This window comes from Ciconia boyciana, chromosome 5 (genome assembly GCF_034638445.1).
Source record: "Ciconia boyciana chromosome 5, ASM3463844v1, whole genome shotgun sequence".
In the NCBI taxonomy this organism is placed as follows: Eukaryota; Metazoa; Chordata; class Aves; order Ciconiiformes; family Ciconiidae; genus Ciconia; species Ciconia boyciana.
Window position 1 is genome coordinate 67,672,716 of NC_132938.1, and position 23,168 is coordinate 67,695,883.

A 23,168-nucleotide genomic window follows, 5' to 3' on the forward strand; every position below is an offset into this window, starting at 1 on the left:
TGTAAAGTACAAGTTAATAGGGGCTGTATTTTAAACATGTGCACTGCTACATAAATTACAACTTCTTTCCCTCCTAGGATACTTAGTTGTATCAAAGCAGGCATCCAAATTAGTGAATATATAGCAAAGTGGCCTTCATCTCTCTGTGCTTCAATTATATGATTTCTTAGAGGTGTTGGGAGGATAGATTAATTATAGTGAGAGCTGAGAGCACCACAAAAAAGCTGAGAAAACCACAAAAAAGCCTATGAAGAAATTGGTAATTTTGTATTCAGTGCAGGGTTTTGATGATGTGTGCTAAATAAGTTCTGGAATCAAACATAGAAGGATGAAGATAAAAAGAAAAACTGAATAGCTCCCCATTCACTTAGTGTCCATTTTATACACTGAATAAGTCCTGTAAGGGGGAAAAATGCAACATTAGTTCTCATATTTTATAACTTTTGAGTTCTTGAATCTGTAAATTTAATATTTGTGTAGCATGAAATTACAGAAAATGCACAGCAGAAATGGCACAAAAGAGTGTTCTTCCATGAGGACATCTCACAGATTTAATTTAAGTAAGATATAAGAGTTTGTGCAAATTTTTATGTACAAAGAGCTTTTGTTATTGTTGTTAGTGCCGGAAATGAAGCTGCTTGTTATCAGTAAACTTCTCAGCAGCTGCCTAGCCAACAGGCTGCCACGTTTCCTTGTCCAGCTACACGGTGCTGTGTAGAGCAAGTACGTCTGGGGGTAGTAAATAAACTTGGAAGAGATCTAATATTCCTGAGCTGACGTGGTGGGCCTGCCTTTTTGTGAAAAGGAATTGAAGTGTGGGATTCGGATACACGGGAGCTTAATTTTTAAGCTTTATGATTAGAGGTACAGTTTTTACTGCCCTCACCTGTACTCTAACTATTTAAGTCTCCTGTGTGAATCGCAGTACTCTCTGGAATCAAAAGGCAAAGGAAGCCTCAGTTTTTAATTTCTGCCTGTCAGTCACTCAAGCAGAATTGATGACCCATTCACAGGGATTACTAAAGCTACATAAGCAGGAACCCATTTGACAGGTAAAGGAAAACTCCCTTTTTGTTTGGTACCTTCGTGGCTGTAATTAACATTTCTGTTTTGTTCTAATTATAGTTTTTGTATCTTAGCCATTATGCTAATGGTGTTGTTCAGTAGTATGTGAGATTGCATTCATTATCACTGGTGAATTAAACCTTTATTAAAGAAAAATTCCCCCAGGCCTCATTCTGAAGTTAAGTAATTATTCATTTGGTTTTATCCTGGCAATTAGCTTATATACTGTAGCACTCATTATTGAGTTTCTATACCTCCCCAGATGAGATTAACCCACCATGGTAAATAAATGCCTAAATAGCAAAAAAAAAAAAAAAAAAAAAAAGACTCATCATTCAGGAAAACAGCTTTCGAGTTCCCAGCAGACAATACAGTCAGAAGGAGATTGTGCTGGACATTTGGGGCTCTGTGGAGCAACGGTAATAACAAACGAGTTTATGAAGCTCTCCAACAGAGCAGTTAATTCTTTCTTCAACTGCAATGACTTCCTTGGTCAATATGCTTCATAACTGAGATATGCACTATACTCAGCTACACTCGCATTGTAAATCAAGCCTTCTGAGAGCTTCCAGACATAAATAAATTTCCTGGATGATGTAGCCTAGCTTTCAGTCATGAGAGGGGAAAAAAATGTCGAGGAAAATCTTATTTCTCCACCCCTACATATTAATAGTTTGTGAATGCCTCACAAGCACTATTGAATTCAACAATACTTCCCTGAAGAAAGATGAGTTTTTATGCCTATTTTACCACCAGAACATGGAGGCATGGAGAAATTAGGGATTTACCAACAGTCACACAAGAAATCATCAAAAGAAACGGATTCTGACTGTGGTTCCCCTGTGGCCTAATCAGATGTTTTACTTGTGTTAACAGTTTTCTCTCTCATATCTCTTTTTAGCACACATTCAGTTTAGAAATCTCTTACAAAATGTGAGTCAAATACATTTGAAATCTCTTTTTACTGATCCAATTCATCTTATGCTGCTCTATGGTGAGAAGTAACCATTGTCCTGCCTTTAATTACAGCTACAGTTTTTAGAAGTATTTTTAAATGGAAACACCTTAATGGCATTAAATGAATCAACCAAGCATCCTTGATCCCATACAAGACTTCAGTGATGGCTCATACATAATCATTGCATAGGGTGAAACCTAATGTGCTACCACAGCCAAAACATTAATAAACTACCTGAGAGTTTTGCTTCAAGAATTAATTTAGGATTTGACCTTGAATTTGGGTAGCTAGTATATATGAAATGCAGGCATTACCTCTACTGTGTTGTGAACCCAGCAAATTTGCACAGATCGGAAAAATTAGTATACGTTGATTTTTGATAAGCATCATTTAATCTCTTGTATATTCTGGCAATATCTACCAGATTTCCACAGGATCTAGAAACCACCTTAAACATCTCCACTTTCAACTCCAAATGCAAGCTGCATGTCATTAACCTTGCCTCAATATCAAACATGTGAAGCACAGCAGACATTAAATAAATAAATGAAAAATAATTTTGAAAACTGCCACATAATTTTCCCATTGGGAAAAAAAACAAAGAAGAAGAAAAAGGGAAACACAATGCTGTTCCTGTCCTTTAATGCATGTCATGAAAGTATTTCCCTTCAGATTCTCAAAGGTTATCTGCCTCACCTGCACTACTATTGATGGAAGTTGCATGCCTAAATATATTTGAGTTTCTGGGCTTCAGCTCCATGCAGCTGAAGGTAGGATGAAAATCTGAGTAGAATTCAAGGTCATTAGCAAATCTTATTAAATTATTTATTATATGTGGAGTTATAGATCACATAACATAGCACAATATTGCTTACAGTAGGTGTTACCCCACCTCTGGGATACTAAAGAGGTTGCTTGATTAATATTCATAAAGTGTTTTAAAATAGTAAAGTGATATATAACTGACAAATATTATAGTACTGTATATATCTCATTACTCTTGTAGGTTTGAATTTTGTACTGTAAGACTTCCACACAGAAGTCGTTCTCCTCCAAATGTGCTTTACAGGCCACTACATCCATCAAGGGCTCAGTGTCAGTATGGTGCAATGATCAGGGAGGTTTGAATTCCAGGCTTTGCTCTTAACCACTTTGTGGAGTAGCAATGACATCACTATGGAAAGAATGCTTTCATCAATAAAAAGGAAATTGCAGATATGACCTGTTGATCAGTCCAAAATGAGTACTAACTGCTATTCAGGAGGAAAGGGAGGAGTAAACTTGGGTTTCAGCTGAAAAATCATCCTGTCAGATTGCATTAAGAAGGCTTCCATGTTTAATCATGTGTCAGTTATTTTGCAGCAAACCTTTTCTGCTTATCAGTAAATCTATTTTTGATTTCCACAACAGCAAAGGAAATCAGGCTTTGTTTCTATCCCTCCTGCATTATTAGAAATCATGCTTTCATGGTAATAAAAATCCTGAAGACCAAGTTCTTTTTTCACTGATATTTATTCAAGTGAAATGCTGCCTGTGCCCTGACCATCCAGTGTTAGGATGCCAGTAGCTAATGCCATGCCTTAGGACATCCATTGCAGTTGTGCAAAAAGGAAGTAGGTTTCCTCCATATATAAATTATCCACAATATGATAGTCCTTTCAATCATGGCCCCTTAAAGTTCTCAAAAAAAAAAAGTGGAAAAGAAAAGACAGGAAGAAAACTAAAACTCCAGAATTTTCCACTGCTGAAATTGTCTTCTGTTGACTCTTACCATGGATTTTTGTCCCTGCAAGAATGAGAGACCTAAACCTGCATTCTTAATTGAAGAGAGACATTTTTAAGAAAATTGTTAATGACACAATTGACACACCTATCCTTTGATGATGGGACATCAGACCAGCTGAGGTAGGCAGTGAGCTGTTAGGTAGAGCCTGCCAATGTGTTGATTCTGTTTCTAGGCACTTTTGCCTCTACCAAGAAGTCCATTTGCTGCTGTGCATGCTTCTACTATAGCAGATTAAGTTTTACAAGCTTAATTAGCTAGCAAGACTGCTTATTTTTCTCTTTTGCATAGGCAAAAAAGCACTCCTGTTTATTCTTTTGAAAATTACTTCCTTATTGAAATGCTGAATTTCTATTAATTTTGTCATAACTGTGCTCAGTGTAAACAGGAAACATTTGCACTTTGAATCAGGCTATCATATAAAAGTAGAAGACATTTCAGTGGGAGAATTTTGGAGATGTCTGTTTGAATGCTCTGCTGTTTTAGGATGGTACTGTGGAGAAGACACTAGGAGCTTGTGGCAGGAATGAAGAGGGTTTGGTTTGCTCAGTTGCTCAGTTGCCTCTGGTAGGCACTCCAACAGTGAAACTTGTGCAAAGGATTTGAAATTGTTATTATCGTTGAAGAACTGTAAAAACCATATCCAATTGGAGAGAAAAGGACACTAAAGATGTTCAAAGCTAGCTGATTTAATTGGTTGGTGAGCAGCATATTTCTCTCAGAGGGCCTTGTATGTTAAAGTATTCAAATATATCAGCCTTACATTACAGCAATATCTAATGAAGTTGGAAAGCAGTGGAACTCTAGCTTTTTTGTTGCTTTGCATCGCTGTCTTCAGTGTTGATCATAACAATATATACAATCATAGCAACAGTCTTTAATTTAAAATTAGTAGAAAAAAATTCTTGCTAAAAGGAGATAGTGTTGATTTTCTGTTAGGCTCCAAGTCCTTGAAGTGGCAAACTGTGAAATGATGACTGTAGAGGCTGATTAGGAAAACAGGCCTTGCTTTGTAGGGACAGGTCCCCAGTACTGTTGCCTTAATGAAATCTGATCATCTTGAGGAAAGCTTCCAGATATTCCAGTAAAAAGGTGCTAAAAAATATATTTATCAATGGCCTTTAGAAAAAGGTTAGCTTTACATTTTATATGCCATCGCCTCATTCACATCTGAATCACACCAATTCTCTGAAATGTTCAGAAAATAAATGTTAGTCCATTAGTTATTTTCACAATTCCTTATATTTACTAGATATGGAATTCCTAAAATTTTAAGTTCTTCGTTCAGGCTGCTCTTCAGCTGTAATATACAGCACTTTTTAAAAGATAAATTAGAAAAACTATCAATTTCAAAAGAGTATTCCAGAATTTACCTACAACAGGGAAGTCCAGGACTCCAATTTCTTTTTATTTTTAGAATCCTTTTAGGAAGTGGTCCTTAACCATGGGAATCTTGAAAATATCGGTTGCCACTTGCAGTCAGGGATCTTAATGCAGGATACCAAACCTGCTATCTATAGTTAGGGTATAGATGATATTAGTGAAATTTTCCCCTGAAATTTCCTTTGTAAATAGAGTGAAAGTCGGGGTATAAGCAGATTCTGCTGTCATAACTCTTGACAGATGTTGGCTTGAGTAGTCACCATTATAATACGCTTTTGAAAACCTGTAAGTTTGTTTCACCTCCATTTGTCTCTGTCTCTTAAGTTTCTAGATATACATCCATGCATTTAATCCCACTGCAAATATGAAGAGAGTATTAGGAGAGTTTTAGTAAATTATCAACACTACTTTTTATAAAATTTGAAAGGTGCTTCAGATTTCTGCTGACATATGACGAGAGCTAATCTGCAAGTAAAGAGAACACAACATGCTGTGCATATGAGCAGAAGAGCATGTTTTTATTCCTAGCTCATACCTGTTCTTTTCCAGATTCCCTTAAAAGGAAATGGGCAAAAATGATACCATTCTTGAGTCTTACTGAAGCACACTTGAGTTCCATTGTAATAATGACCAAATTAAGCTTCTCTATATTGAGGCTAGGAGTGGATTTCCTGAAGAAACAGAGATAAAAATAATTTCAAATCAGGACAAGCTTTTGCCTACTCTTTCCACAGTCAGGTTAAATAAGACCTTAGAAGATTCAGAACCAGAAATGGAAAACCTGCAAATGGCTTTGCCATGGGCAAATGTTTAGTAATGTTAAAATATTTTTTAAAACTTTTTTGTTATATTATTTTAGGAGGTTGCAGGGTCAAAAATAGAATTTTCATCAGGTCGAGATATCAAAGCATATTTTTTAAATCACTTTGACATATTAGTGTTTTTATTGCACATAGCACGGTAATGGCTTGCTGCCAGTCAGACACATTCTGCTTGCTTTATTTACACATTGAGGTCAATGAGATTCCAAAGCAGGATTACTCATTTGTCCCTAACAAATTTAGATTTGCCAGTGAAATGACCTATGTTGTCAGCAGGATTATCTTAAACCAAAGAACCTGAGTCCATGCTACATGAGTTAAAGGGGTTACTAGTATAATGGTGATAATAACATCTTTGGTAGACCTACACTCTTCAGTTTGTTTAAAGAGTACCAGTTATTATGACAATATGATATTATAACAGTAATATTGCTAACAGCACGTAATGTTGTTGTTGGCATTGTAATGACCTCCTTTCCATTTCTGGAACCCTGACTCGTGGTTACAAATGGTCAAGCATCTCGCATTGCCTGGCTGTGGTGCCAAGCTGCAAGCTTGGAGTGACTTTGAATCCTTTGGTGATTCTTGTTTGTTTGTCTTTTCTACATGGGTAACCTTTGTTCCAAGGTTAGTCAACACACAACACGAAATACAAATTTTAGACCACTTTTGTGATTCCCGATCCTGGGTTTTGTGTTAGGACACACCCCTAACACCTGGGTTAAGTGTTAGGACCACAAGAACTTGCATTTATGCAGTTTCTGTCTGCATACCATAAATGGTATGTTTTAAAATATTTTCTTTTCACTGTTTACTTTCACTGTTTACCCACGGAAGGTATCTTGCTTGCCTTTCAGTGCTGGGTTAACATAAAATGTATATTAGCCTGAAAGAGATAAATTACTTAATGTAATTTTGTAGCTACAGTCTTTGTCATACTCAGAGGCTTGTTATTTACCCATCCAATTGTATAACCAATTGTTCCCATAATCCTCAGTGTTTAAGAATAAGGTTTCCATGGTAATCTTAGATTTTGTAAATGCTTATAATTTCTCTAAATGGATAGCTTAAATAAATAAGTGATCAGCTATCTTGGTGCCAGAGTATACTTTATTGGTATAAAAAGCAGAAATATACCTTTCTTATAAAAATAGACTAGTTTGTTCAGCCATAATAAGTTCACAATCTGCAGAATCATGACCCTACTGATAGTGTTAACAAAAGCTTGCTCCTTAATTATCTGCATTGCATTCAGCTGCTGTTTCCCTCCTAAACTCAATTATAATTCTAATAGCAGCTGTGCTGCCATTGTTTGTTGCAATTCATTTTAAAGAAGTTTGATTGGATGTCATTGGTCTTTTTGACTAAATGTGCAAGGTTCAAAGTATCCACTGCCACTAATAGTCCTCATCTCATCTCAAGATTATACTAATTATTTACATAATTATATATTATACATTATAGAGCTATTATGTATTATTTCTAAATGATAGTTCTCCATCAAAGATGTTGAACAAAAGAATATATATAGTTTTATTGTCCTTACACATATTTCAGTGTTGGTGAAGATATGCTTATGATTACTCTCTGTTTCTGTGTTAGCCAACAATTGAAGTATCCTTCCAGTACGCTGGAAATTTATTAGAGCATTCAGCAGTCTCTATTGCTTTCCATGATGACTCTTCATTTATTATTTCTTCTGGACACTTATGTCTGCAATGGATGTGATAAGAAAATACTTTTACAGGAACAAAAATGTCCTCTGATGTCCTTCAAGTTTTGTTGTCCTATTATATGACAGATCTTAGTTTGATGATTTAATGTAATAATTACAACAGCTAGTAGAAATACACTTCTGGATTACCACTTACGTAATCATTAAAAGCCAGCTCATCTCTAGTGTAATATAAGAATTTATATGATGGAATATTTCAGGTTATTTGTACAAGAGTAGACAAAAATAAATGAAGAAATCGCTGAAGGTCTTGGATTTTGGATTGGATTCCATGTGTGGAGCTAGTTCTATTGACTTTATATCACTACCACAAATATAACTTTATTTCAGGGTAACTCATATATGTCAAAGAAAATAAAGCAGTAAAAAAAAAAATCTTTGATTATCTTAAGAAAAGGCTATCTGTTTAGATACAGAACTGGATTTCTTTGATGTTTATAGGTGAAATGAAGTGACTTGAAGTGGCAGTTTTATTCTGAGGACTGTGGAAGCCTGAGGTTTGGTTTGGGTACATCTAACACAAAGGCAAGGCCATGACTTCTGCCTTCTTGTCATGTAAATTATGATAATGGTCACCTGCATGTATGTGGGGCATCAAAAGGCTCGATGCCTGTTGAAAACTCTGGAGTGTCAGTGCATTAAATCTTGAGGGCAGTCTTGCACTTTTTTTCTGTTTGTTCTTTATAATGTCTTCAATGTTACCAAAAAACCCCCCAACAACTCCACAAAGCATTAAAAGAACCCTGTTGGAGTTGCAAAGTCAAGTGATTTATAGTTTGCACATCAGCTGCACTGCATATGCAAATTGGCCTCTACGTATATACACAGCACAATGGTCTTCAGTTGCACAATCATGTACATATTTGTGAGAAGTTGCTGCCCCATTCAGTACAAGACATTCAGAGTTTATGGCAAAAAGGATTGCAGTCAAGACTCCCTCCATTTTTTGCAGAACCTAGAAGGTACGTAGCAAATGATGATGAGAATTGCAGGGAGAGAATGGTTACATAGTTAGAGTATTTGAAAATTGCCCACAGCATCTCCACAGAGTTTCTTTTTGCTAATAGTTCATTTATGTAAAAGTGTTTGCAGAGGTGTTCAGTATTTTTGGATGCCTAACTTGGGATCGTGATGGCTGATATACAGAAATTCTGAGGATTCAGAGCTACAACTGATGTTTAGATTTCTGCTGCAGCTTGAAGCTTGTGTTAAAGCATATAAAACGTTAGTAGAATGCAAAATACACTGAAGATGAGATCCAAGATGTCTGAGAGTGGGAACCCACAATTCATGGATGCCCTCATCCTTAATCTCTTTTGGTCAGATTTTAAAATCTATTTGCATGGCTAGTGATGGGCATAGTCTCATAGGAGAAATTTCAAAAGCACCTGTGTGCTGGAAATGAAGTGTTTTAGCACTTTTGGGAAAACTATTAGGCTCCTTCATGCATTTTTGGGTACCTATTTAGCTGTGAAAATTCTGATCCTATGTGCCTTAGCTCCTAAGCAGTAAAATGGCCATAATAAAACCCATTTCTCCCTTAGGCTGTTGCAAAGGTAAATTTGTTAATGTCTCTGAACATCTGATACTCTCGTGATGAGTCCCATGAAGAAGCTCATGAGGAAATTACTAATTCCATCTTCAGCTCAGAGCATGAGTACTGTATGGTAATCTAGTCCTGGGATAACATACTGAAAAAGGAGAAAACAAAATACCAAATAGCTGCTCATAAGGTGAACAACGTCAGCTTGGTGCAGTGAAGGAGACAGAGCTCACGTGGATTGTGAAATTAAGGACCTCATCATAATGCACATGCAAAAGGGGTTCCTAATGCTTGAGTAGTGCTTGACTTTGCAGCCTTAGTAATGATATCAGAACACAGTTCTTTTGTATGTAATATTCTATAAAGTTTTGGTTGACAGTCATTTGAGAAAATATGTATATGTAACTTATAGCTCTGCCACTTGTTATTAATAGAGTCTTCCTAAATCAGAGGCACTACAAGCTTTATTGCACCTCAGGCTGTCATATATCTATATTAGGGGAGCGATGAATGCACTTTTTCTTTTTTTCAGAGTTGGCTACCAAATACTTACAATTGAAATCCTCTGGAAAACAAATATGAATCTGGATAATGAGACAAGTCTGCTATGTTGATGAAAATAAATGTAAAGTTTATTCTAACAGAGCTTCAGAAACACAATCCATTTAGAGGAGTATTGTGTATCTGTTCCAACCATCTCGTAGTATGGAATATGAAAACGTATTTTAGAGTTATGCATGGCTTTTCACACTGAATCCAAACTTTAATGATGGTTTCAGATTTAAAGGGTAATTTCATAAGAGAAAAAAAAAAATTCCACATTTTTAGTGTGAATGTACCCTGCCCCCTTTCTTTTTTTACTATGTTCTCGGTATCTCTGCATATCTGGACCGCTGGTCTGGACTTGGCAAATTCTGTGCATTTCCTTAGATTTCTGTTCGAACACTATCAGGTAATTATTTTTTGGGGTCCTTCGTTCTGTGAATGTATTTCTAAATACTTACAGAAGGCAAGCAATATGTGGGATTCATGGTCATTGTAGTGTTATTTCTGCTGCTGCTTTTTTGCCCAGTGGACAAGGAAGAGCTGCAGTTGTACTATGCTACTCCACTTTGAAGCAAAAGCTTTTAAAGGTCTTATTTTTGTCCCATAGAAGAACATTCTAAAATAATTTAAAATTAACTGAGGATTCTGTTTGGTTCCACAGATTTTTTACATTTTGACTTGAAAAACTGAAAGAAAAGAAATGGAGGGGAGCAAAATAAAATCTGAGGGTACACCATTAAGAAATTGCACTTTTGAGATTCTAGCGTAACCTGCATCTGTTTTTCTTGTATATTATTCTAATTAGCTTGGATCTCTCTTACATTCCTGTTTTCATTTCTTTTTAGTAGATCTTTCTGATGCCACATTTTTTTTTTCTGTTTACAAATTAAATGCAAGGTGGCATGTGGTGTGAGGTACCAGATGTGGATTGCTTTCTTACCTCTGAATCAAATAACACATAGAATAACTACAAGTATTAGTGAAAAATGGCAATACCTTGTATTTGATTGGAATCATAGTTCAGAAAATACGGGCGAATGTTCAGAAGTAAACCTGTGTTTTCTAATAGCAAAGGCATAATATTTTAAGAAAAATTAACATCTAGGATGAAAATAATTAAATTTCCATAATAATAACAAACAACATAATAAATAAAAGTTAAAAAAAAGCAAGCAACAATGGCTACATTTTTACAAATACATCACTATAGTTTTCGAAACAGATGCAGCACTAATGGTAATGTATGCATTCTTATGTTTATTGTATTATTGGTCATTCTAATCAGCTCTAACCATTCTACCCTATTATTTTCTCTTACATTAAAAAGAATTATTATTATTATTATTACTACTATTATTATTATTATTATGTATTAAAATAAGTGATAAGCATACATATCTCTGCGTTTTTTAGATATTCTCATTGAATACAGGGTAGCTACAGAAGTAAAGTCTTCAAAATGAATTATAACAACTAGCAGATTTCTGAATAGCGGTAAGGAATAATGTAAGTAAAACATGCTGCTGTGACTTTTATAGTCAGGTGATACAGACCTGATTCCAGTAGTAGAAAGCATTTGTATTTTATAGAATTACAGAGCAAATGTAGTCCTTGCAAGGAGAATAGTCACTCACTGCTTGTGGAATGGGGTAAAAGATGTTAAGTTAGCAGCAGCATAAGTCTGCCCAGTTGAATTTGCACTTCTTAATAGCTTAGTAAGGTATCTGTGTTCCTTTTGGTTTGTGACCTTGCTTATGCCTGGGATTATCTGCCTCGCTTTTAAGAAGCAAAAGAATTTTTTGTGCTCCATCAGTTTGCAAAACATACTCCCTATATGCTTTATTCCACCATATATATCAGCACAGCAAGAGTTAGGATCTGAGTCCCTAGTCCAGACTGAGTGCCTACATACAGAATTTACTTGTGGCATATACAGGAAGTTATGACATGCCAGAAAACAGGCTATCTGTAATGAAGAAGCAAAAGTAATATGGTTTGTCCGATTGTTCATAAAATGGCATGTATGTTCATGTAAAGAAGGAGCTTTAAAAATGAAGAGTTCAACTGTTGGATTTTGTGAAAGAGATATATGTATGTTTGTTAAAATGGAGAAAATGTTTTATTTTCTGGAACTTTGTGATGTATTCTGGAAAAGATGAACTCATTATTTATCCAAGTACTTTAGGGCTAAATTAAATAGGGAACCAATTTTTTTTGTGTCTCCTGATAAACCTGGCTGTTGTGTTTCTGTGTTTGCTGGTTTCTAGTTCCCATGTCCTGTGGGAACAAAGGGGAATCTATTTTTATCGTTTGATTTTCAACATGAGAAGCTTCTTGTAACTGGCAGGGAAATGACCTTCCTAAAACACTGCAAATCAAAACCTGGCAATTGGTTCTTAAAACAGTTTTTGTAACTCATGAGATTGTAGGCCTAATCTCTATATAGGAATATTCCAGTATGAGTGTGCTAGATCTATGTTCTATCTTCTGTTATATGTTGTAAGTCTTTTTAATGTACTCAGCATGCAATTTAAAGCCTAGTCTTTGACAAATGCAAGGTGGTCTAATGTTGTAGAATGTTTGAATGGTATAAAGGGACATTATGAAAATAAAGTTTTTCTGCCCAAGTGCTGGGAAACAATGAGGAATTAGACCAGTAGATTGTTGCTCCTGAAGTCTGATAAAAGGTGACTATTGTACTTGCTGGCACATGTGAAAGTGTCTTAAGGTAGTCTGATTGTACTAAGGAGTTGAGTGGTAGCAATAGCACCAAGCAGGAGGCCCATGTTCAATAATACTTATATCATAGACATGCTTTGTCTTTGCCAATTCCTATTCTATTGTTTATCACCCACCTTTCAGCATGCCTTTGTAGCAGGTTGCAAACTGACTGCTTTGCTAGCTAACTTGGCAATTCAAATTTGAATTCTCTGTTCCGTAATTTCTCTGGTAGGTTGGCTGGTTTTTATTTTTTCTCTTCAAAATAGGTAATATGGTTTGTAATTTCCCAGCTCCGGAACCTTGGCTGTTCTCCATTAGTTCTGAAGAATAATAGCCAGTGGCTCCAACACTATTTCTGCAATTTCCATTAGCTCGCTGGGATAAATTCCATCTGATTTCTGTGAATTTTCTTTTGTTGGAATAAATTTATTGTATATTAAAAGATCAGTTATTGCATTACTTAAGAAAGTCTGGGCAAATCTGTTCTACCAGATTTTTTAGAAATAAATCTAGGAATGTGTGTATTAGTGTCTGGAAGGCAAGTGAGAGCTGGATTTACAAAGTACAGCCGAACTGCTGCAGTGATTCTAGGGGACAGAAAGGTAACATATCACAATACCAGCAGATGAACTGGCCAATGGTACATTTGGGGATGTTGCACACAAATGAATTGTCTTTATAAATAATAACTATTAACCATTACTCTTGTTTAAAATCGGAATAGTGACAAAAAATCTATTTTTAAAATTTGTTTTATTAAAACGAAAGTGCTTCTTGTTTATAAACCTGACCCTTCCTTAGTACATCTGCTTGATTAGTCCTGCGTCTTGGGTTCCAAGTCAAGTTTTAATGAACTTTATTGTCCTTTCTCCTTGACATGTATTGTGTACATTTAATTATGGTATCAGAGATCAATGATTCTTACATTTATTTTCCTAGACTGTATCACTCGATGACATGATTCTGAAATGCTTTTTTAGCAGTTTTGTCCTTCAGCTGTAAATTGTGATTCTGTACTCCTTCATTAATGATCTTGGAGTGCTTACATAACTACTTAAGAGAAAATATTAAATGTAAGATGGTTCCATTAATTTAAGAGCAGGGACATTCTATTTAGACTCCCCTTTCCTTGCTCAAGGAGTACAGCATTTTTCATTTTGATAAATGATTTGCCTTGTTATAAATTTTTTAACTAATGGGTATAGAAAAAAACCTGCTAAATAAAAATGGTATGACAAAAAAGTGTGACATTCACTTTATCTTATACATAAATGAATGTAACACAAAGTGATTTTATTGAACTGTAACAACAAAACATTGGAAGTTCAGTGCTGAATTTGCCTTGAAGTTTATTCCTTGTGTAATATAGATCCCTTCACCTCCAGATGTAGGTTCAGATATAGCCCAAACAGTTAAAGAACAAGACTGATAGCAATGCAGTGCTATAAGGCATTTGGCTCATTTCCCTTTTCTAAAGGATGCAACAGGTGTTCTTGCCCTGAGCGTCAGTGTCAGCGTCCTGGACATGGGTTGCATTTGGATGTTAATCAGAACGGAAAACTGCCCCCCCTCCCACCCACAACATGCTTCTAGAGAGGTTATTCTAATTGTTGCTACAAAAAGGTCATATCCAGAAATTTACATTGCTTTAACTGTTCCTGCAGTCAGGAACAATGTTATAGTTTCCAAGGAAGTGAGCCCTCCATATGCAGTGCCAAAGCTCCTTGGTCTCATGAGGACTCATGCTTCCTGAGTGCAGCAGAAGTACATGCATGAAGTACATTTACAGGATCAGACTCCTTTATGGACTCCTTTTTCATGTTGGCATTGTTCCATTTTTAAAAATAAGTTATGATCAGCTGCTGTTGAAGATCAGTGTATAAAATGTGGTGAGAATAGTTTCTTACTTTAAATTTTAGCTCTGTTTTTTGATTGGCTACTGTTAACAATTACTTCATTTAACCATGTAATTTAATGGTCTGTCTTCAGGTGTGCTACAGTTTGTGATCGATAAACAGTAAGTATCAAACTTGAGATTTTCAAAGGGGCTGAAGAATAATTACACATTCATCTCCCATTAAGTTTTGAATACCTTTGAAATTTTAGTCATGCTTATCACTGGACTCTACTCAGAAAAGATTGAACCGTATTATTTAGTGAGTGTCATTATAGAACACATCAGCACATTGAACTAGCTGAAGTATTAGAACAGTAATCAATTAAATCTTTCCAAACTGGACACCTTTGTCTTGTTTTTTAATCACATCCAGCAGCTCCACAGCTTATAAACCTACATATATCTCAACCTTTTAACTTGCAGAAGTTCACGGTTCCATCCTAATGTGTTTCAGTTAACTAATAAAAGGAAATCTGTCTGTACAGGTTATTACCATGAATGTCAATTGCATTTATATATGTATTAGAGGAAAGATGTTGGTCATTATACATTATTTTATTTTCTTCAGCTTCCACTGCTGCTGTAAGAAGCACCAAAAAGCATCAAGCAATTGAAAAGGCTTTCACTTTATTTCCTCCTCTTGGTGCAAAAGTGAAGAACCTAATTACAGTGCTGCTACCATGGGTGCGCTCTCTCATGGATGGAAAAGGCGAATCCAATAAATTAGGTAAAAATGTCAACCTCTCAGAAGGTTATGAACGTAATGAAGGGCATGCACCTTCCACATCATCTATTAGAACCTGTATATATGGTATATACATCTCACACAAACAAATTTACCACCACCACCACCCCTGCCGCCGAAGAACTTATGTATACTTTCCAAAATTTGAGTTAGTTTACCTATTGGCTTTCCATAGGATAAGATAAAATCCTTAGTTTTCAGGAGTTTCCAACACAAAAACTACTAACTCAGCAACCGAGCCTCACACTTAACCTGTATCATTTTTTCTATGTGTGTTAATATTAAGAAGGGTATGTTCAGTTGTCATCTCTTTGAATATTCAAATTCAGGGGCAGAGCTGTTTTTCTGCCACTTTTGCCTCAGAATTGTAGGCAGAGGAACTCCACATTTACATGCAAATGAATCAGGATGTGCAGAAAGAATCCACAGTATGTGTGCTGAAGAGAGGAGTTGAAAAGGATAGAGGAGAGAAGGATGCCTCTCCAGGTTGTGCTAGCATTGAGGGTACAGTGCTACTGCAAACTCTAAGCTGATACACTTAGCGTGTGTCAGGGCATGATTCCACTGAGAAAGGGATGATGACTGCAGTCAGGGATTGTGTGAGCAGGAGAGAGGTGAAAATAAAAGGAAAAACATCAATTAAAACCCTCCACAAAACTATGAAGTGTGTAGCAGGCTGGGTTTTTGGTTCCTTACTGTCAGAATAAGAAGAGTTTTCCTTGTAACAAGCTTGGAGTCAGAGAAAACATCAGACTAAAGGCTGTATGGAAAATGGTCCATGATTTGCACTTCTTATACCCTTTCCCCTTACTTTGCCAGGTAATAGCAGCCAAGCTGTATGTTAGAAACTCAAGGCCAAAATCTTGTCGGTTACTCCCACACCTTCATGGGAATTCCCTGCAGTTCATTTGGGCTCTAAACCTATTTCTAGGATGTTGGCCCAAAGACAGCACTCTCTACATTGCACAAAAATGTGGAATTTAAGGACACTGAAAGACAAACATCCATCTCTGCAGGCATAGATTATTTTTCAAATGTGTATATAAATCAGAAGATTGGTGGAAAGAAGGAATAAGTGGCAGAGGAGAGTGGGTACCATCCCTTGTCCAGACAGCGTTCAATGTTCTTGTGCTGCATTCTGATGAAAAGAGCAATGAATTGAAATTAAGACAGTTGTGCTCATCCTTGATGTGTTAACAAGACAGTCTCCTTCTCCCATCACTTTTCACAAGTGCCCTCATGACAGCTGCTGTGCTGAAGAAACTATTATTCAAAAAATAACTTTCTATCTCACTAGAACTTTAAGTTGCAGGATCTGTTTTTAAACTAATTTTTCATTACTATATTTTCGTAAGTAATAATTCATGACTCTAACAGCCATAAGCCTCTGACTGAAAATGATTTTTTTTTACCTGCAGACATAAAGGGTACTTTTAAGGCAAACATACAAAAGCTTTTCCCTGTTTTTGATGTACCATTAGCACTGACTTTAACTGTGCTTGAACTGGTACTATGATATGCTGAATTATACTTTCTTTGGGCCAGATCCCTGTCTGCTGGGAATAGTCATAAATTCATTGATTTTAATGCAGCAAGGCTGGTAGACAGGTGCCACTGGTAGACAGGTGCCATTTTTGTGACATTATTGAAGTCTGCCAAGACCTGAAGTATTTAAATGCTCTCCTCATGCTAGTCAATATTCTAGATAATGACTTTTCATTTAAAATGCTTATTCAGATCTTTGATAGCATGTTGGTCTGTCAGATTTTGATTATAATATAGACAAGAATAGTGGTGGAGACAAAAATAGGTCTTCAAATGAGATTATGATGTATATGGTAAGATCTACCTCTGGAGGGCTTTCAAGCTTTTTTGCTCAGTGACCAGAGTATTGCATCTTCTTGAGTTACAGCAGTTATTAAACTGGTTGACAAGAGAGATGCAGTAGTTGCCTTGAAAAGAGATTAGTCTATTGAAGAAGGACTTTCTGTAGCTCAGAGACTCCTCTTCCGATAAGCATTTTAGCTCTGGATAGCCCTGGAAATTTATTGTGTGTTCCACCATTAATACTCATAAACACTACAAGATTCATACAGCCCTTTTTTGCTTACTGTGTCTGTTTCTGTGGCTTCTGAGATACATTGAGCTTTCAGTGGGTAACTGTGAAACAGTGAACACCCACTTACCAACTCATCTGTAGGCAGGGCTTTTACTATTTGGTAAAGATCTAAGCCAAGATAAATAATCCTTCAACTGTGATTGTGTTTAATTCAAAAGTAAATTTAATTCAAAATTGCCATAGGCATGTATTTACACCATATATGTAAATTACGGATTCTGGTGCAGTGTACTGTTAATTTCTAATCTAAGTATAAAAATTCTACATATGCTTAAATAAGCAGAAATTAAGACTTTAAACTTTTTGAAATACAATAGTTTTTTTTCATATCATTGATATACAAGGCATGTTTTCATAACAGTTCTGCACTTCTGTCAACTATTATTGCTCCTACATTACCAGTAAGTAGTGTGCTAACATCTCTTTTAAGGATGAGTAATCTTCACTGTATTTTTTAACTGGAAAATGGAAGATAATATTAATTTCCCCTTGGAAAAATGACTACATGAAAATGCATCTTCCTACTCAATTTATTTGCCAGCTCTTGTATTCAGATTGCTTTACTGATTAAAAAGTCAGGACATCAAGGTTTAATTCACATTGGATTTTGTCACTGTGGTAAGTTTTGCAAGCATTTCAACTTTCCGTATATCCCAGTTCTGATATTTGAAAATGGGACAGTATTTCAAATTCACTTTTCTGAAGTGCTTTTAGGTGAAAGAAGGCATGGTTTCCATATTTAAATAATGGCATGGGTGATTGATCAATACTTTTATTTTGCTGTGTGAGCAATTTGAAATAAATACTAAGCTGTATAACACTATCAACGAGTCAGCTTTTCTCTATTAGGCTTGTGGTACAATATTTCCTTTTAATAGTTTTAAAGGAAGGACACAGTTTTACTTTATCTGTTACAAAAGTCTTGTTCCTCTATGGAACCAGGACATGTCTGGGGTTTTTTGTTTGTTTTTTTTTTTTTTTTCCCATAAAATAAGACTTTTTTTCCAATGTTTTACTGCAAAAAAGAAGCAATACCACAAAAATGTAATGTTATTGTGCTTGCTGGAAAGATATATATACCTTGAAATTATCAATATTGGTAGTTCAGCAATGGGCTTAGTGTGGTTAATTCAAATGGTGAAGTAAGGTTGCAAAAGGTTTTTGAAGAGAAGCCTTTCCTTGAGAAACTAATTTAGAAACCCACTGTTTACTACCAGAGCCTCTAGAAGGCAAAGGAAACGTTCAGTGGTGAAGTGGATCAGTCCTTTATGACCTGCTGGTGTATACCCACAGCAGTCTGTTTACTCATTGCTAGCTATCTCACGGGTGTAAAGAATCTCTGCCAGGGATGGTTTCCTGGTGATATTCAGAACAGACACAATTCCATCAACCTTTCCTTTTTCTGCTAGACTAAACTGTGATAAGAAGGCCCTGAAAGTACTATGTCCTACAGATTAGGAGAATTGTAATATTGTTCAGTCTTATCGTGTACGTGAGAAGAAGATTTGTAAACATGGACTCAGCAATTCCATGGGGAAAGAAAGAAGTAGAGAGGAAGCAAGGTAAAACGGAAGGCTGAAGCACTCATACTTCAATGGGTAGAGTGATTATTCTACTACCTGAGCAAGAGAGGGTATGGCAGGTGTTTAAATGTCTGTATGTAGTGCATATTAGCTCTTTTAGCTTTGATGTGACTTTCCCAGTTTAATTTACATGGTAGAGCTTCAAAAATAAAATGAGAAGATATTGAAGAGCTATCATGGCAAGCTTTTCATATGGTGTCAGTTTAGGATAAAGGAATAAAAAGTTCTAATAATATCTTTCAAGCATTAATCTCTGCAAGATGTCATGAAGACCAGAATTAGAGCAATATGTGGTCTTTGCCATCTTTGACTGTTGTGACTCAAAGACACTTTTGATCACTTAAAAAGAAAATTCAACACTTAAAAAGCACGCAAACCAGTAGAATTTCCACAACAATCCAATTCCCCATTTACATCCCAACAGAGTCAATTTTCAATGCATTTCACATAAGAAAAAATATACTGTTCTCATGATTGTTTGTGTGTATAGTTCTCCATACCCCATGCTGTAAATATACCCCACAGTGTCAGATCCATGCTGTGACCAACAATATATGCCCAGTGGGCTAGGCTAGCAATATCTACTGTATGTTTATATTTTTTCCTTTGCATTTTTGCAAAGCTGCTTCTTCCTCTGTCTTAGTCTGGCAGTATGGCTTGCTATAGTTTGGGGGAATTGTAAAGCTGTCTCTAAAAAAGCATATTGCAATGCAGCATTTGGACTCACAAATGACAGCTCAAGCTCTCTACTGCAAGATCTTTATTTTCTAATGTTTGCAGGGTATGCAGCAGGACAGAAAAGCTGCACATCAACACAAGTGTTTGTAGAAGTTGTAGATAATGTAGTGGCATCTTAGTGCCTCACTTCAAGTGAGAATTGTGCCTCTTTTACTATGTGGCATTTCACATCAGAGAACACCTTTGCTTCCTGAGCTGTGTTGGATATCAAAGGAATCTGAAGTAAAATTCAGCCTATAAGTCCTTTTAAAATATTAGAAATGAAGGCTTGACTGCTCAGAAAGGAAGAATTTTATTTCACGAAAAGTGAAAAAAAGTGTTTGAAATTTCTTTAGAAGAAGGCAAAAGGGAGATGTCACATCCCTTCTAGTCCTATTTTCATATAATTCTGTGAATGTGGCACTTGGGTAGGTAATAATTTAGCAATGAAATATATCCAATAATTTGAGAAAAGTCAACACTCATCTAATTTTGTGTTTAAGAGGTTCTTTGAATGGCTGCAGTTTTCAAAAATTTCATCGATCACATTGCAACGTCGGAGTTTGAAATCTGACCTGGTATGTATGTTTGTGACTAGCCAATTAAATCTCACAGTTCTATTTCTGTTTCCTGATTTGATTAACTGAGCCCACTGAAACACAAATAATGGAGCATGAAGACTTCATATTGACTTTCAAATAGGCTTTGCATTACTCAAGCCTGTTCATCTGAAAGTTTGCTCAAAAGATGCAGAGACATGCCCAAGGTAGAATTATGGAAAAAAGCCACTAAGTGCTCAAATTATTCTGGGCGTGTATTCACAGTCTCAAGCCTGAACCATTTTGAAGTGTTCTAGGATTATCTAGAATCCTAGAAGTATAGATTGAGGATAATTTCTAAATTGTTCTACATCTACTAGACTAAACTGATATTTCTTAAATGTAAAGCATAATTCATTGCAACTTGTGAGGACTGGTATTAGTGTAGCATTTATTTTTCAGTTTTTGAAAAAAAACACAACATAATGCATCTGCTAAGAACAAACTTTCCCAAAGACTTTAATAATGAGAAATAGAGGATTGTATATATATGTGCATACATACATGCATTTATGTATAAATATATATGAACATTATACATATATAATTATTATTTATTTTATCACATCAAATTGTTTAAGGAAAGCGCAGCTACTGATTTTTTAAATAGTTTTATTTTTGACTGAAGTAGTCAGCATCCTTTTTTCTCCATCCTCTGAGAGAAAGATGTCAGTATTCTTCAGTGATACTTTTTTGTTTAAAAATCTCCTTTGATGTATTTGAAATACAAATTTAAAACCCTTCAAAATAAAAGAGAATTTTTTTAATCAAGCTGTCACTTTTTCAAAGTTCTACTTAACTGAAGTATTATTTCATTGTGAACCAAGACCAATTTTAAAAATATCAAAGATAACAGCCAAAAATATTTGTATGTTCTTTTCTTAACTGCTGTTTATCACTGGATTGTGATAAACAACATGATAGCATTTGCTGCTATCATGAAGCAAGACACAATCCTTTCTAGGGAATGATAATCAAATAGTATCATAAAGAGAATTTTTTTTAATTTGCAATTACATGATTAAATGGAGTTACTTATCAACCTAGTGGGCCAAGAACATGAATCCTAATCGAAATCCAGAGTCAAGTTAGCCTCTGTTAGAGAGTTTATAAAATCAAGATATCTTAGAGGTCTGCAAGGGTCTTACAAAGAGATCATAAAGGATTCCAGTATGAATCTAGCTGGAATTCTGCCCTTGAATTAGGGATTTAAATTTCTGAGAAACATGGTTGATGAATTCATGGCAGAACAAGAAATATTTGTCCTATTCTGCAAATACTCTGGAGGTAATTTGTGTCCCAACAGTTACAGGCAGAGCAGAAATTTGTGGTATTAAAGAAAGGAGTGAAAATAATTTTTGCTTGCAAATTAACGAGAATGCTGGAAAGTTAGTTAAATCTCCTGAACAGGAAAGATCATTAAATTGTCCCATTTATTAACTATACTACTAGTCCATTCATTAGAAATACTAGCAAAATATGTGGGTTTTGTTATAGTTCTTGCCTACTGTTTGAGAGCTCCCTTGAATAAGAATTTCATAATTCATATAAAATAGTAAAATGCATGCATTTCTTTATGACGAACTCGTGGAGTAGGAACACCATGTTATCTTTTAGTCCCTATATTAAAACATTACATACAAAAGGAAAATTTAAGTTCCATCTTTTGTGGTTACTGGCATAGATATGCAATCAGTAAATCAACTGATTTGCTAACATTTTTCTCAGTTCAGGGTAGATAGCAGAAGAAAATTCTGAGCAAATTCTAAAAGGCATTTAGGTTTGACTCTAGTGGTTGCAACAAAGTCTTGACTTCAGAGGACCATAATTGCCTCAAAGAAATTACTGCACTGTATTATAGCTATAGCAAATATACAAAGTCATACAATTTTAATAACTTAAAAGCTTTGGAATTCCACATCAAGAAGAGCTGTATTTCAAAATTCTGTTGGGAATGATATAAGTGTAACCCTGAAATCAGATCCATTAGAAACCAAAATTGCAATATTACAGTTAAAGAACATGATACTCAGAATGATGAAGCTGTAAGCGGACAGGGTTTCAAAATAACAATTGGTTTTTAACATCACAATTACCACCTACCCTTCCCAGATAGATATCTGGAGATAGCTTAGTATCTTCCTGATAATTTTAAGAAAAGCAAGGCTAGTGTGAGGTGGGGTTTGGGGAGAAAGGTAATTGTACTAGAGAGGCTTTTTGTTTTCAAAAACACTTTTTCAATTAATGAAACACAAATATAGCTTCATGTGTACAGTCAAGAAATTTGGTACTGTCAAATCTGTGATTCATGCTTGCAGTCCTTAGAATGTGAAATCTATTGGCAAGATTGATTTCTAAAACCCTAGAGGTGAGTTATATTTTATGAAACTAGAAATTCTTTAAATCCTACTTTGTCAGCTCTTGAAACATATTTACTGTTTGTTACCATACATCTATTTGTATTCTTTTTGCCTGATCTAACTAGTTAGTGTGCTAGTTTTCACAAATATGTTTATGTTGTTTTTTTATAATGTTTAAAAATTAAATCATTTAAAAATATGCAAAACATTTAGTGAATGAATTGTCTGTCTTTGAAATCAATATAAACTACATGCTTTGTAATCCTGCTAAAATGCCTGCTTGCATTTGCTTTGGGTACTATGGGCAAAACATTGCTTACATCTATTTCACTTGATGCTGATGGAAATTCTTAATATAACAGGAATCACATTGCTGAATATCTTCTATGGCCCAGGCATTCCACTTTTTAGTATTTATAATGTCTCTCAGGGTTTCCATCACAAGAAGAAATGCTGAACTGTTGCTTAGCAAACTCCTTCCTTTATCAGCAGGAAAGACATTTCAGAACATATAATTAAGAAATTTGAACCAATGATTTTAGTGATCTGATTGATTGAGTTCCTGATGACATCTCAATAATGGCTGGTGAGTA

The 23,168-nt window shown here is 35.4% G+C and overlaps 1 protein-coding gene across 1 annotated transcript in view; it reads left to right on the top strand.

Annotated features, from left to right (window-relative positions):
* Positions 1–23,168, top strand: part of IQCM (IQ motif containing M) — a 108,070-nt gene that overhangs the window by 68,110 nt on the left and 16,792 nt on the right. The window contains 1 exon segment of the mRNA XM_072863407.1: positions 15,021–15,179. Within this exon segment, the coding sequence (XP_072719508.1) occupies positions 15,021–15,179 (159 nt within the window).